Source organism: Apodemus sylvaticus, chromosome 4 (genome assembly GCF_947179515.1).
Source record: "Apodemus sylvaticus chromosome 4, mApoSyl1.1, whole genome shotgun sequence".
Classification (NCBI taxonomy): domain Eukaryota; kingdom Metazoa; phylum Chordata; class Mammalia; order Rodentia; family Muridae; genus Apodemus; species Apodemus sylvaticus.
Genome location: NC_067475.1, coordinates 1,997,222 through 2,010,496, shown reverse-complemented (window position 1 = coordinate 2,010,496; position 13,275 = coordinate 1,997,222). Strand labels below are relative to the sequence as shown.

At 37.7% G+C, this 13,275-nt stretch overlaps 1 protein-coding gene across 1 annotated transcript in view; it reads right to left on the bottom strand.

The window, feature by feature from the left end:
• The window catches only part of Lrrc7 (leucine rich repeat containing 7), a 412,448-nt gene that overhangs the window by 229,493 nt on the left and 169,680 nt on the right, over positions 1-13,275 (bottom strand). Inside the window, exon 4 of the mRNA XM_052178844.1 lies at positions 13,096-13,174. Coding sequence (XP_052034804.1) covers positions 13,096-13,174 — 79 coding nt within the window. The remainder of the gene's footprint in view (positions 1-13,095; positions 13,175-13,275) is intronic.

The window sequence follows — 13,275 nt, the reverse complement described above, 5'->3', positions numbered from 1 at the left end:
GAAGTCATTTGAATACATATCCCAGTGTTCCTTCACTAGAGGTCATGTACATGCCTTTCCTGAAAGGAATAATAATGAGTTGTTTGGAATGAATGTTTAAATGTATCCGGGATAGTCAAATTAATTCATAGCTCCATCCATTAACAACCCAAAGTATCTCTATAAGAGCTTTTTCTCCCTCTTTGTTCTTGTCTTTCTTTATTTCATATGTGTGGGTAACTTGTCTGCAAATATATCTGCATACTCTTTGAATTCAGTGCCTTAAGAGACCAGAAGATGGCATTTGATCCCATAAAACTAGAGTTAAAGATGGGCAGTCACTAAGAACCATACCTGGGCCATCTGCCAGGGCAGCCAATACTCTTAAAGCTGAGCCTCTGTCCAGCCCCTCTCTGTGTCCTTTTTGACTCCTGGTTTCATTTAGTTTTTCTTTTAATATAGCTTTTATAAATTTGATAACATAAAATATTTGTATATTTCATTTATTAATACAATGATAATTTCAGTGATGAGTTATAGCCAGATTTTGATTTTTGTCTTCTGTGGAAAATACATTTATTCATTTTTGTGGTTTTCATACATCTCTACCCGGACTCACAGTCTGTGGCTTTCTATACATCCGAGCTCGACAAGGTCCCCTGCAAGATGGTGTCTTCAGCCAGGCCTTCAGAATATCATAGGGGCAATTCTTAGCTACTGTGGAGCAGGTGTGAAATAGCTTACTCCCTCATCTGCCTTGTCTACAACTCTATAGAATTTTATGCCCTTGAAGCATCCCCATGAGACTGAGTCCAGTGGAGATCTTGAAAGCTCAACATTCATTTCCCGGGACTGTTGCCAGCATATTCTGCCTACATTCACTCTAACACCTGCTTTGTGTCAACCAAACTAAACACAGAATTCCCTTCTCGGAAATAATTTTCTTTTATTACTTTTTTATTAGCACGCTGATTATGCAGATTGGCAGCTCCACGGGAACATCTCCCCACATGTAACTATTATCTACAGATTTTTGTCCATTCTCTTCCTCTTCTTCTCTCCCTCTCTTCCCAGGCCCTAACAGTCTCTCTGCCACTTTTAGGCCTTATGCTTTTTCTTTTTTTATTCATAGCAAAAACTTTTCCAAAACAATTTAAATTTAGTACTTTATCAAATTGAAAACTGTTATCATTATTTCTTATGGAGGGGCATGCCACAGTGTGTGTGGATGTCAGAGGACAAATCTGTTATTTTCTTCTGTTTTTAAGCGAGATCTTGGGATTGAACTCAGGATGCCAGACTTGTTGGTCAAATGCTTTACTCACTGAGCCAGTGCTCTGTCTCTCCTTGGCTTTTGAGACAGACAGTATTTGGCTATACATCTCAGACTGGTGTTGATTTTACTACATAGCTCAAGTTGACTTCAAACTCCAAGCAGTCCTCTTACTGAAGTCTCACTATTACTGGGTGTTACTGGCTTGTTAGACCAAATCTAGGTACAACTTTACACACAATAATTTGATATTGACTTGCATAGTGACTCTTTACACATTCTCAGAGGACATTAATGTTGTATTGGTCATTTTATTCTGCTCTATCTTGCTCCCGCTTGGATTTTAGAGTGAGTTTGTTTTTGGATATAGCTTCCAGGAGGTTATTTTCATAACTTTGTGAAAGTGAGATTTATGAAAACAGGAAAGGGGGTAGGGGAGATAATGTGGGTTTTATAGGGAAGATCCCAGACAGATAGACCCTGAGTTCAAAGTGAGTTCATGGGACAGTGCTGGGAATAAACATCTAAGAATATCTTTAAGGAACTGCACATTGAAGGCTTTGAACTTTTGCCTTAGAATTGTGGCCTTGACTCTACAGAAAACCTCACCTGAAGTGAATTGTATCTGTTCTTCATGCCTTCCTTTCCACACACTGGAGCCTGCAAGTCTACTATGTGAACTTTTCCTGGCAGTGGCAAAGACATTAAACATATTTCTAATGAAACTTGTCCTTTGATATCACAAGAAGGAATTGATTATGATTTTGGAGGAAGGAAAAGCCACAAGCACATATAAATGTGAGGAACTTGACAGTTTATCTCAAAAGTCACTTCTGCCTGAGAGTAATAATCATGTGTGGGGTGAGACAGGAAGATTGTGACCCAGGTTATCACAGGCTACATAGCAAGGTTCTGTCTCTATCAGCTGAGGGGAAAGGTCACTGCTAATAAACAAAGACTGAAAACCTGGACTTTGTAGTTCTGGGGCACTTTGAAGCATGGGCCTTCCTTGGGCCTCTGTCCATAGGTGGGCACTACATGGCATCTTATTTTTCACTGTGATCAAAAATGTGTTTCTCTATTTTTGTTTCTGTGGCAATGTTTCTACAACTTGGAAACTCACAATGATAGAACATTTCCCTTAGGATTAAAAACTGACCAAAGATTATTTAAAATGAAACCTTACATTAATATAGTAAAAATGACCATCTTGCCAAAAACAATATACAGATTCAATGCAATCCCCATCAAAATTCCAATTCAATTCTTCATTGAGTTAGAAAGATCAATTCTCAAATTCATCTGGAATAATGAAAAACCCAGGATAGTTAAAACTATTCTCAACAATAAAAGAACTTCTGGGGGAATAAGCATCCCAGACCCCAAGCTGTACTATAGAGCAATAGTGATAAAAACTGAATGGTATTGCTACAGTGACAGGCAGGTAGATCAATGGAATAGAATTGAAGACCCAGAAATGAACCCATATATCTATGGTCACTTGATCTTTGACAAAGGAGCTAAAACCATCCTTGTTGAAAAAAGATAGCCTTTTCAACAAATGGTGCTGGTTCAACTGGTTGTTAGCATGTAGAAGAATGCAAATTGATCCATTCTTATCTCCTTGTACAAAGCTCAAATCCAAGTGGATCAAGGACCTCCACATAAAACTAGATACAATGAAACTAATAGAAAAGAAAGTGGGGAAGAGCCTGGAGCATGTGGGCATTGGGGAAATAATTCCTGAACAGAACACTGATAGCTTATGCTCTAAGATCAAGAATTGACAATGGGGCCTCATAAAATTACAACATTTCTGTAAGGCAAAGGGCACTGTCAGTAGGACAAAACAGCAACCAACAAATTGGGAAAAGATTTTTAGCAACCTTACATCCAATAGAGGGCTAATGTCAAATATATACAAAGAACTCAAGAAGTTAGTCTCCAGAGAGTCAAATAAGGGAGGAGAGGCCCTTGGTCCTGAGAAGGCTGGATGCCCTAGTATTGGGGAATGCCAGAAGAGAGGGTAGGGGGAGTGGGTAGGCTGGGGGAGGGTGGATGGGATAGGGTGTTTTTGGAGGAGAAACCAGGAAAGGGGATAACATTTGAAATGTAAAAAAGAAAATATCTAATAAAAATGAAAACTTGGACTAACAAACATAAATTTCATTAAAAATATTCAATACTCTAAGATTATTTTCAACATAGTTACACACAAGAATGCTGACATTTACATAGTACTTTAGGATAAAAAGTCTCCTAAACCCCATAGTACTCTCTTGTGAAAATGTAGACAATAATGTGGGTTAGGCGATATCGAGGTGGTAGATAAATCAGTAAATTTACTTGGTGAAACATTTGGCTTTTGTTAATTTTACCCATTTGGCTTTTGTTAACTTTACAAAGTAAGTCACAACTGCACTTTCTTTTCTTTTTTTATTATATTATTTTTTATTTTCTATATTCTTTGCTTACATTCCAAATGATTTCCCCTTTCCCAGTTCCCCCCTCCCCATATGTCCCATAAATCTTCTTCTCTCCACCCATTCTCCAATCACCTCTCTCCTTTTTCTCTGATACTCCCCTCCTATGCTAGATCACAACTGCACTTTCTAAGGGACTAATCCCACTGATAAGACCTCCTGTTTTCATCAGAATGCCTAAGAAACTGTGAAGAAGAAGAAATCCAGTAATAAGCAATAAGAAGGCTTTCAGGGGTTCTCATTAGCATCTGAACTATTCAGTGGAAGCCAATATCATACACAGTAAGAAGTTTTTGATAGCGAAGTGACTTTATTCTTTAAATAATTTAATTGCTTTCCATAGTTAGCTGATTTGTTGAAAACCAATATCTTAAAACAATTAAACAATTCTGTGACACAAACATTGTCTTTTTTAATTTCTTGAATTAAACTGTATATATTCTATCCTCAGTATAAGACATATATATGTCCTTGGTCATGAGAGATACTTGGACATGCATCCCTGGAATATTTGCACTGGAGGCAGAAATTTTGATTTTGAACTGCAGTTCTGCTAATATCTGTGAGATCTTTGAAAATAATCCTATCAGACTTAGTTTCCTTACTCATAAATGGTAATTCTAGCACCAATTTCTCAGATATGTCTCCATAATAAATGACTCCTTGTTCCATGGGGAGACCATGAAGTAACAATCACATTTCCTCTTTATTGTGTTTTTATTCTTCCCATTTTAACTAAACAGTGCTTTACATCTTTTTTTATAACTGCTTATTTTCATCACTGGAATAAGAATCTTAAGAGTGACTGCAAACAGCTTTGCTGCAGCCCTCCTATTTTCTTATTGTGCTTTTTATAGAAGCTAACTGAAAATGTATTTTAAGCATCAGACCTGTAATTGAATGTTTAGGCCCACCAAAGTAAGTTTTATATGTCGTAACAAAGAGTCAATGCAAAATCTTCTCTAATTGGGAAGACATTTTATATATACTTTTATTTATATAACTTTAAATAATGAAATTAATATCTACAGAACACTTGGGAAAATAATGGGAAATTGAATTGCAAGCATACTTCCTTTACACAGCTCTGATTTGCATTTTACCTGGTATGTAAAAAAATATTTTCCTGTTTTTACACAGTAAGGAAAATTGCTTTAGCGACAAATGGCTATCTATTTTTCCTTTTCCTTATAATTATTTTTGCAGTTTTGTAGTATAAACTGCAGCTATGTAATTTCTAGAGCATAGTCAGACACTTCTGAGAGCGAAGGAGGTGTTGGTATTAATTGTGCCCCATGATAAACAGCAAAAGAAGCAGAGGCCATGCTGTGCAGTCTCCTACATTCCCACAGGGTGTTGCACAGCAACACAGTACTGGGTTCCTTGGTACTGAACTCTGAATATTTATTTTAACATTTGTATTATAAGTTTATGTTCTCTCTGTGTGTACATGCCTGTGAGTACACATGGAGAGCCCAGAGGAAGGATTCAAGTGTCTTCCTTTTTCACTTCCATTCTGTTCTTTTGGGGTATGGTCTTCTCCTGAGCACAAAGCTCTCCATTTTGCCAGTGTGTCTGTCAGAGAGGCTTTAAGATCCATCTGTCTCTGTGTTGGAGTCATAGGCACACACCTCTCTTCTATGTGTGGGTGCTGGGAATTTTCACAGGAACTGCTTCTCTCACTGGTTCATATCTCTAGTCATATTTTGAATATTCTTTTTTTTAAAAAGATTTATTTATTTATTTATTTATTTACTATATGTAAGTACACTGTAGCTGTCTTCAGACACCCCAGAAGAGGGAGTCAGATCTCATTATGGATGGTTGTGAGCCACCATGTGGTTGCTAGGATTTGAACTTAGGACCTCTGGAAGAGCACTCAGTGCTCTTAACCACTGAACTATTGTTCCAGCCCCTGAATATTCTTAAAAGTTGAAAATTCATCTGTGATTTATAACAAAGATGCTTCATTGTGAAAAGAATGATGGAGGTAAAAATGGGTTTTAGTTATTTATTATGGTAAGAGGAAATAACAGTAGCTACATACTTAGTGAGGTCACTGTGGAAACTAAAATGAAGCTATGTAGTTAAAGGCCAGAGAGGCAAGGGTTCTCAGGAAATGTTGGACTCTGTCTTCTCACTAGGAAGTTATTTTCAGGTTTACTTTGATTATGTTCACTGATGGCTGAGAGCAAAGCAAAGCGGTGACTCTAAAACTTGTAACTTTCATGTTACCAGCTTTTATCAGTTAATATTTCATAAATATCCTTCTGAAAAAATTAAAAAATTCCATGCAGAAAAAAATCAATAAAAGCAAACATATGTTTTGTATAGACCAATAAACCTGATTGATAAATTGGTGGCCAGAGGGGTCAAACCATAAAATAAGACTCAAAGCCAGTGATCAGAGAGAGAACAACTCTAGAGCTACAGAAATAGAAATAGTTGACTAAGGAAAACTTACTGAAAACATCAAGACATGACTTGTACAAAGTGCATAGATTCCTAAAAAACAGTTGCTGCAGATTGCTGGTTTGGATAGCTGTTAAGGAAAGGCTACTAGCCATAATGGAAATTCTCAGCCAAATAGCTGCACCTGTGTAGTTCACCAAGGGTTATAAGAGATAGAACCAATGCTGTGCAAATCATTATAGCAAACTGAAGAGAACATTTCTCAGCCCACATCATGGAATCAGCTTTACCTTGATAAAAATCTGGATAAAAGAATTAGTAGAAACATCTGGTGGGTGTATCTCACAAAATCAACAAAGCATTAGTAGATGATAGCAAACCAGAGCAATAGAACATAAAAATGAGCAATGCCCATGACTAAATAGAGTTTGTTTTTGGCAAGCGTGATTGACAGGAAACATTGAACAATGTGACTCACCATAAAACCATAGGAAAGCCAAGTGATCACCAATCTTAGAAAGTAGCTTTGACAAAATCCAACACTCAATAAAATAAGCCCTCTTCAAACTAGATACCAAAGGTGTGATAACTCTAGTGTATGGTGGCAGGATTTGGTATTTCTTACCAGCTAATACCATGTGGCTATACAGTGAGGTCCATGTTTCTAACCTTCTTCTTGACTCACACTCACTTTGTGATGACCAGATGCTGGGTAGCAAGTTGAATCTGGACATGATTATAGAGCAGGGAGAAGTACCTTTGAGAGGTCCATAGTGTCTGTAGGAGTGGCCAGCAGAAAGCTTAACGAGGATGAAGCTTAACCTTAAACGAGGATGAAGTTCTGCAACAGCTTGAGTGAGTGCTGGCGTGGACTCTTATCTATCTGAGCCCCCTGAAGATACTGCTCAGCTCTTCTCTTGGCTCCTGAAGGTGACACTATAAACAAGCAGCTAGCACTGGCTATGTACATGTTCCTGAACCACAGACTCTGGGAGATGCCAGTAGACAAGACAATAAACAAGCTGCTAAGCTCATGGGTATTTTTCACACAGAGGGAAACTGATACATTCTTTTGTACCCAGAATAAGATCTCTGCCATAAGAACCTTCCATAATGCAGAGTGGCTTTGGAACACAGAATAAAGGATTGCTAAAATCCCAAAACAGAAAAAAAAAACAACCCACAAACACAGGCCATGAGACAGAGACTGCATTTCCTTGAATGAATCTCACTGGTTGGACCTGTAGACAAGAGTGCCAATTGAAGTGAAAGCAGCTTATGAGGCATTAAAGAGAAAACAGAATTATAAGAGAAAATAAGAAGCAATGGCAGATAATGAAAAACTGACAGTGTTGTCTGTTTTTACTTCTTTATTCAGTGTGAGTGGAGGTCCTCCAAGACAAAATCAGTATTCAGCAAATACAAACAATGAAATAAGAAAAGTTTACAGGTTCATGATTGCTTCTTCAGAACCCCTTTCTCTGCAAATGTTCAGAAACAGCCCAGTAGAGTTAAGAAATGAAATTTAGTTAGCTTCTATAACACAAATACATAAAAATCTATCTACATGGCAAAAAAATAAGTGGGAAAATTATTCACTATAGCATAAAAAGTAAACTTGTGAAATTAATGTTATATTTACATGCAAAATTCTATAAAAAATGAAACAAAAGTTTTAAAAATATAAAGATGGTTTGGAGGCACTTTTTGAGTTAAAGTTTTTAATATTTCAGGCATTAATTTAAACTTACTGATCAGTGCAATACCTGTCAAAATCCTGGCAGACTTTTAAATGTTTGGAGAAACTGGGAAGCTGACTGTGAAATTTATATAGAAAAGCAAAAGGCATAGACTAACTTGTGCAATACTGATGAATAAGAAATTTAATGAGGGCTCATATTACTTGGCTAAATGATTTGTAATGAGATTATATATTTGTAAATGAGAGGGTATCAGTGGTGTGAAGTAGACATTCAGGGTGGTATACCATAACAGAGAACACATATGGACCCAAACACATGATCAATTAATTTTTAGTGGAGGCACCTGTCAGCCCTATTCAGGATGGCTACCATTCCCAACAAATGATCTGAAGCAATTGGATACTTGGGCAGTAGAGAGAATTTCAGGTCCATTAGATCCCAATGATAAGCAAAGGATAGCTCTGGTGTGACATGTAAGCTGAAGGGAAAGCCTGAGCAATGAAAGCTCCAGGAAAAGCTTCAAAGAAATCAGCAGGACTCTGTCTGAACTTGCAAAGTTTTCTTAGGCCAGAAGCTGGGATACATGTTATTTAACAGGACTTCATACAACAAAAAAAGCCTTTTTCTGAAGGGTACTATTTAGAGCGTGAGGGAACAAACCACAAATCTAGGAATCTTACTACTCCTGGAATCTGAAAATAGTTTATAATTTAGCATTTAAAATTAAGTCAAGAAGAAATGAAAAAAAATTGAATCACTGCCAGAGAAACAATACATTTAATTAATATGCAGACAAACATGCTGATCAGACACTATAAATGTAAATTAAAACTACAAGGAGACAGCATATCTACCAGACTGACTGAAACTGCAGAAATCAGAGTGGATAGCAGTGGATGGTGGCAAAGAAACAGCTCTCATTTGCAAAAGCTTGTAAGTTTCTTTTAGGCTCTAGTATATGAGTTTAAAACACAAGTGACACCTGAGCATGAATCACTCAATGTCTGCACCCAGTTTCTACCAGCAGTACTTATGGACAATCTTAACTCCCACAACGGACACAGGAGTCCTGTGATCTCTTCTCATGGGATACTCCTGCCAATAATGGGACCAAGGTGTAGACCAAGAGGTGGCCAGTAAAATGAGTAAAATACTCAAAGGATAAGCAGGCTGAGAAGGAAATTAGGGAAATGACACCCTTCACAATAGTCACAAACAGTATAAAGTACCTTGGGGTGACTCTTACCAAACATGTGAAAGATCTATATGAAAATAACTTCAAGACTCTGAAGAAGGAAATAGAGGAAGACCTCAAAAAATGGAAAAAACTCCCATGCTCATGGATCAGCAGGATTAATATAGTTAAAATGGCCATTTTGCCAAAAGCAATATACAGATTCAATGCAATACCCATCAAAATCCCAACTCAGTTCTTCATAGAGTTAGAAAGAGCAATTCTCAAATTCATCTGGAATAACAAAAAACCCAGGATAGCTAAAACTATTCTCAACAACAAAAGAACTTCTGGGGGAATAAGCATCCCAGACCCCAAGCTGTACTATAGAGCAATAGTGATAAAAACTGCATGGTATTGGTACAGTGACAGGCAGGCGGACCAATGGAACAGGATTGAAGATCCAGAAATGAACCCACACACCTACGGCCACTTGATCCTGGACAAAGGGGCTGAAAACATCCAATGGATAAAAGATAGCCTTTTCAACAAATGGTGCTGGTTCAACTGGAGGTCAGCATTCAGAAGAATGTGAATTGATCCATCCTTGTCTCCTTGTACTAAGCTCAACTCCAAATGGATCAAGGACCTCCATATAAAGCCAGACACTCTGAAGCTAATAGAAAAGAAACTGGGGAAGACCCTTGAGGACATTGGTACAGGGGGAAAGTTCCTGAACAGAACACCAATAACTTATGCTCTAAGATCAAGAATTGACAAATGGGACCTCATTAAAATTACAAAGTTTCTGTAAAGCAAAGGACACCATCAAAAGGACAAATCAGCAACAAACAAATTGGGAAAAGATCTTCATCAACCCTACATCAGATAGAGGGCTAATATCCAATATATACAAAGAACTCAAGAAGTTAGACCCCAAAAAACCAAATAACCCTATTAAAAATTGGGTACAGAGTTAAACAAGGAATTCTCACCTGAAGAACTTCGGATGGCGGAGAAACATCTTAAAAAATGCTCAACTTCACTAGTCATCAGGGAAATGCAAATCAAAACAACCCTGAGATTTCACCTTACACCAGTCAGAATGGCTAAGATTTAAAACTCAGGAGACAGCAGATGTTGGAGAGGGTGTGGAGAAAGAAGAACACTCCTCCACTGCTGGTGGGGTTGCAAATTGGTACAACCACTCTGGAAATCAGTCTGGCAGTCCCTCAGAAAAGTGGGCATGTCACTTCCAAAAGATCCTGCTATACCACTCCTGGGCATATACCCAGAGGATTCCCCAGCATGTAATAAGGATACATGTTCCACTATGTTCATAGCAGCCCTATTTATAATAGCCAGAAGCTGGAAAGAACCCAGGTATCCCTCAACAGAAGAATGAATGCAAAAAATGTGGTATATCTACACAATGGAGTACTATTCAGCCATTAGAAACAATGAATTCATGAAATTCTTAGGCAAATGGATGGAGCTGGAGAACATCATACTAAGTGAGGTAACCCAGTCTCAAAAGATCAATCATGGTATGCACTCACTAATAAGTGGATATTAGCTTGGAAAACTGGAATATGCAAAACATAATCCACACTTCAAATGAGGTACAAGAAGAACGGAGGAGTGGCCCCTAGTTCTGGAAAGACCCAGTGTAGCAGTATAAGACAAAACCAGAACAGGGAAGTGGGAAGGAATGAGTGGGAGAACAGAGGGAGGGAAGGGGGCTTATGTGACTTTCGGGGAGTGGGGGACCAGAAAAAAGGAAATCATCTGAAATATAAATAAAAAATATATCGAATAAAAAAAAACAAGAAAAAAAAAACCACAATCTGACAGAGACACCAGCCATTCACAAGGCATTCTAGAAAGGACAGATGGTTTAGGGTTTTTTTTGGGGGGGGATGTTGAAATTATTTCTAGTGATTGCAGTTCATGACTAACCACCTGTCAAAATGGACTCAGTTGTGACCAAAAATGTTTACTTACATAATGTAAAAGTCTGACTTTGAAAATGACCAATGGGGGGAAAAAAAAAAGAAAGAAAATGACAGGTGACTTAAACTTGCCTTTCTATTGACTGTAATTTTATACCTTCCAAAACTATTTAACTATTTAACTATTCAAAGTGTTAAGGGTCTTTGATTAAATAGGTTATTTAAAATATTTTACAAAGTTAAATATGTGAAATTAATTTGTAAATAGCTATGATAAAACTAGTTTCTAAATTTTTGGTAATTTATTTATTTTTTTATTTATTCACTTTATATCACACTCACTGCCCCCTCCCACTTACCCCCTCCCACAATCCTCCTTCCTTACCCCTCCTCTTCTCTTCTGAGATGTTGGAGCTCCCCTAGGTATCCTCTTACCCTGGCTCATCAAGTCTCCCTGGGACTAGGTGCAGCCTCTTACACTGAGGCCAGACAAGGTAGCCAAGATAGAAGAAAATATCCCATTGTCAAGCAACAACTTCTAGAATAGCCCTCGTTCTAGAGCCGCATGAAGACCAAGGTGTACATCTGCTACATTTGTGAGGGAAGGCCTAGGCCCAGCCCCTATATGATTTTTGGTTGGTGGTTCAGTCTCTGGGAACCCCAAAGTGTCCAGGTTGGTTGACTATGTGGTCTTCCTGTGGAGTTCCTATCCCCTCCAGGGCCTGCAATCCTTTCCCCTTCTCTGTCATAAAACTTTCCAAGATCCATCCATTGTTTGGCTGTGGGTAAGATGTAATTTTTAATCTGACTTCTACACAAAGACTTACTGCAATCACTAAACAAGACAATGTATTATAATCAAGGAACTAAAGAAAACAAAAAACCAAATAAGCATACACAAATCAGCCCAGCTCTTCATCCACCCTGTGCTGTGTGGCTTTAGGGAATGTTCCAAGTCTTGGTGTCAGAAGCTATGCTGGGATGCTGATAAAATGCATTTGGTATACAGTTGGGGGAATATTTTCAAGGCTTGCATTTGTTTCCCTCTCCCATACTATACTTTTACATAGGAATTCTGATTTTGAAGCACTTTTTTTTTTTTTTGTTGCATCACATTTTCTACTGTTTCACATACAAGTCACTCACTGGACACTTCCAGCTCAGTCTACTATGTCCTCCGGTACAAAATTCAGACCAGCCTCTTTGTGTCTTTTGAAAATACTCCCTCCTTTAAGCATTCTAGTCTCCTCTACTAATGTAGAAAAAGTCCTGAAGGACTTTGCTGTCCGCTTCATATAAATAAGGTATCATTTCTCTCAGAACACCACCATCTACATTTCTGGACCATATTGCTTCAGTCTCTTCTACATAACTACTAAGATGTCAGTAGCCTTCCCAGACATTGGTTTTACTTCCATTTTACCTGAGTGTTCAGGTTCAGGACTCATGTCACCCACTTGTTCATGATACCACAGGCCTCTTACTTCAGAAAATATTTGAATCAGCAACACAGCCCCATGTTGAGTTTCATTTCCCACAAGATTTCTTAACTAATAGATCTTGAGCCACAAACACCATTTTTTTTTTACGATGCTAGCACCTTTACTATTCATATTTCTCTATCTACTTCACCTTTAGGCTTTCCCCTGTATTCTTGATGTCATCTCTGGGATCCAAGCATTTCTTTTATATTGTCAGACCCAATTTCTTTGGTGGAGACACTCATTTATTAAAGCATTCTTTGGAACTTTTAAACCTTCCAATGGTTTTGAACTTCCATTGGGTCCTGGATGCTAATTTCTTATCATGACAGCAACTAACAACCATTTCCTTGATTTGACTTGCATCCATAGAATACTGCTGAGAATTACAGAAAACCAATGCCATGGTTGCTTAAAGTAATGCTATCTTGTGCCAATTGGGTCTTTATTCATTTTCTTAGTGCTTTTAATTATTTTAATGAAACTCTGAGATCTTGGTAGCTTTTCTATTATTCTCTTAACTCTGACAATTGATGTTACATCGAAAACTACTATCATAGAAGTTCCATTTAGGTACACTATAAGTCAATGTAATGGAATTACAAATAAAAATATAAGTAAAATCTATTTATACTCACTTAGAAATGGGATTGACACTGGCTTCAATAATGGTTAAACACTTACAGCACTTTATGTTTTCTGGAAATTCTTGTACACCTAAAAGGTTGAAAAGAAAACAGTGATATGAGTTCATGAAGATATCCCTGCAAACATGTTGAAGCTTTGGCTCCTACAGTGGAAATAAACAATTAAAACAA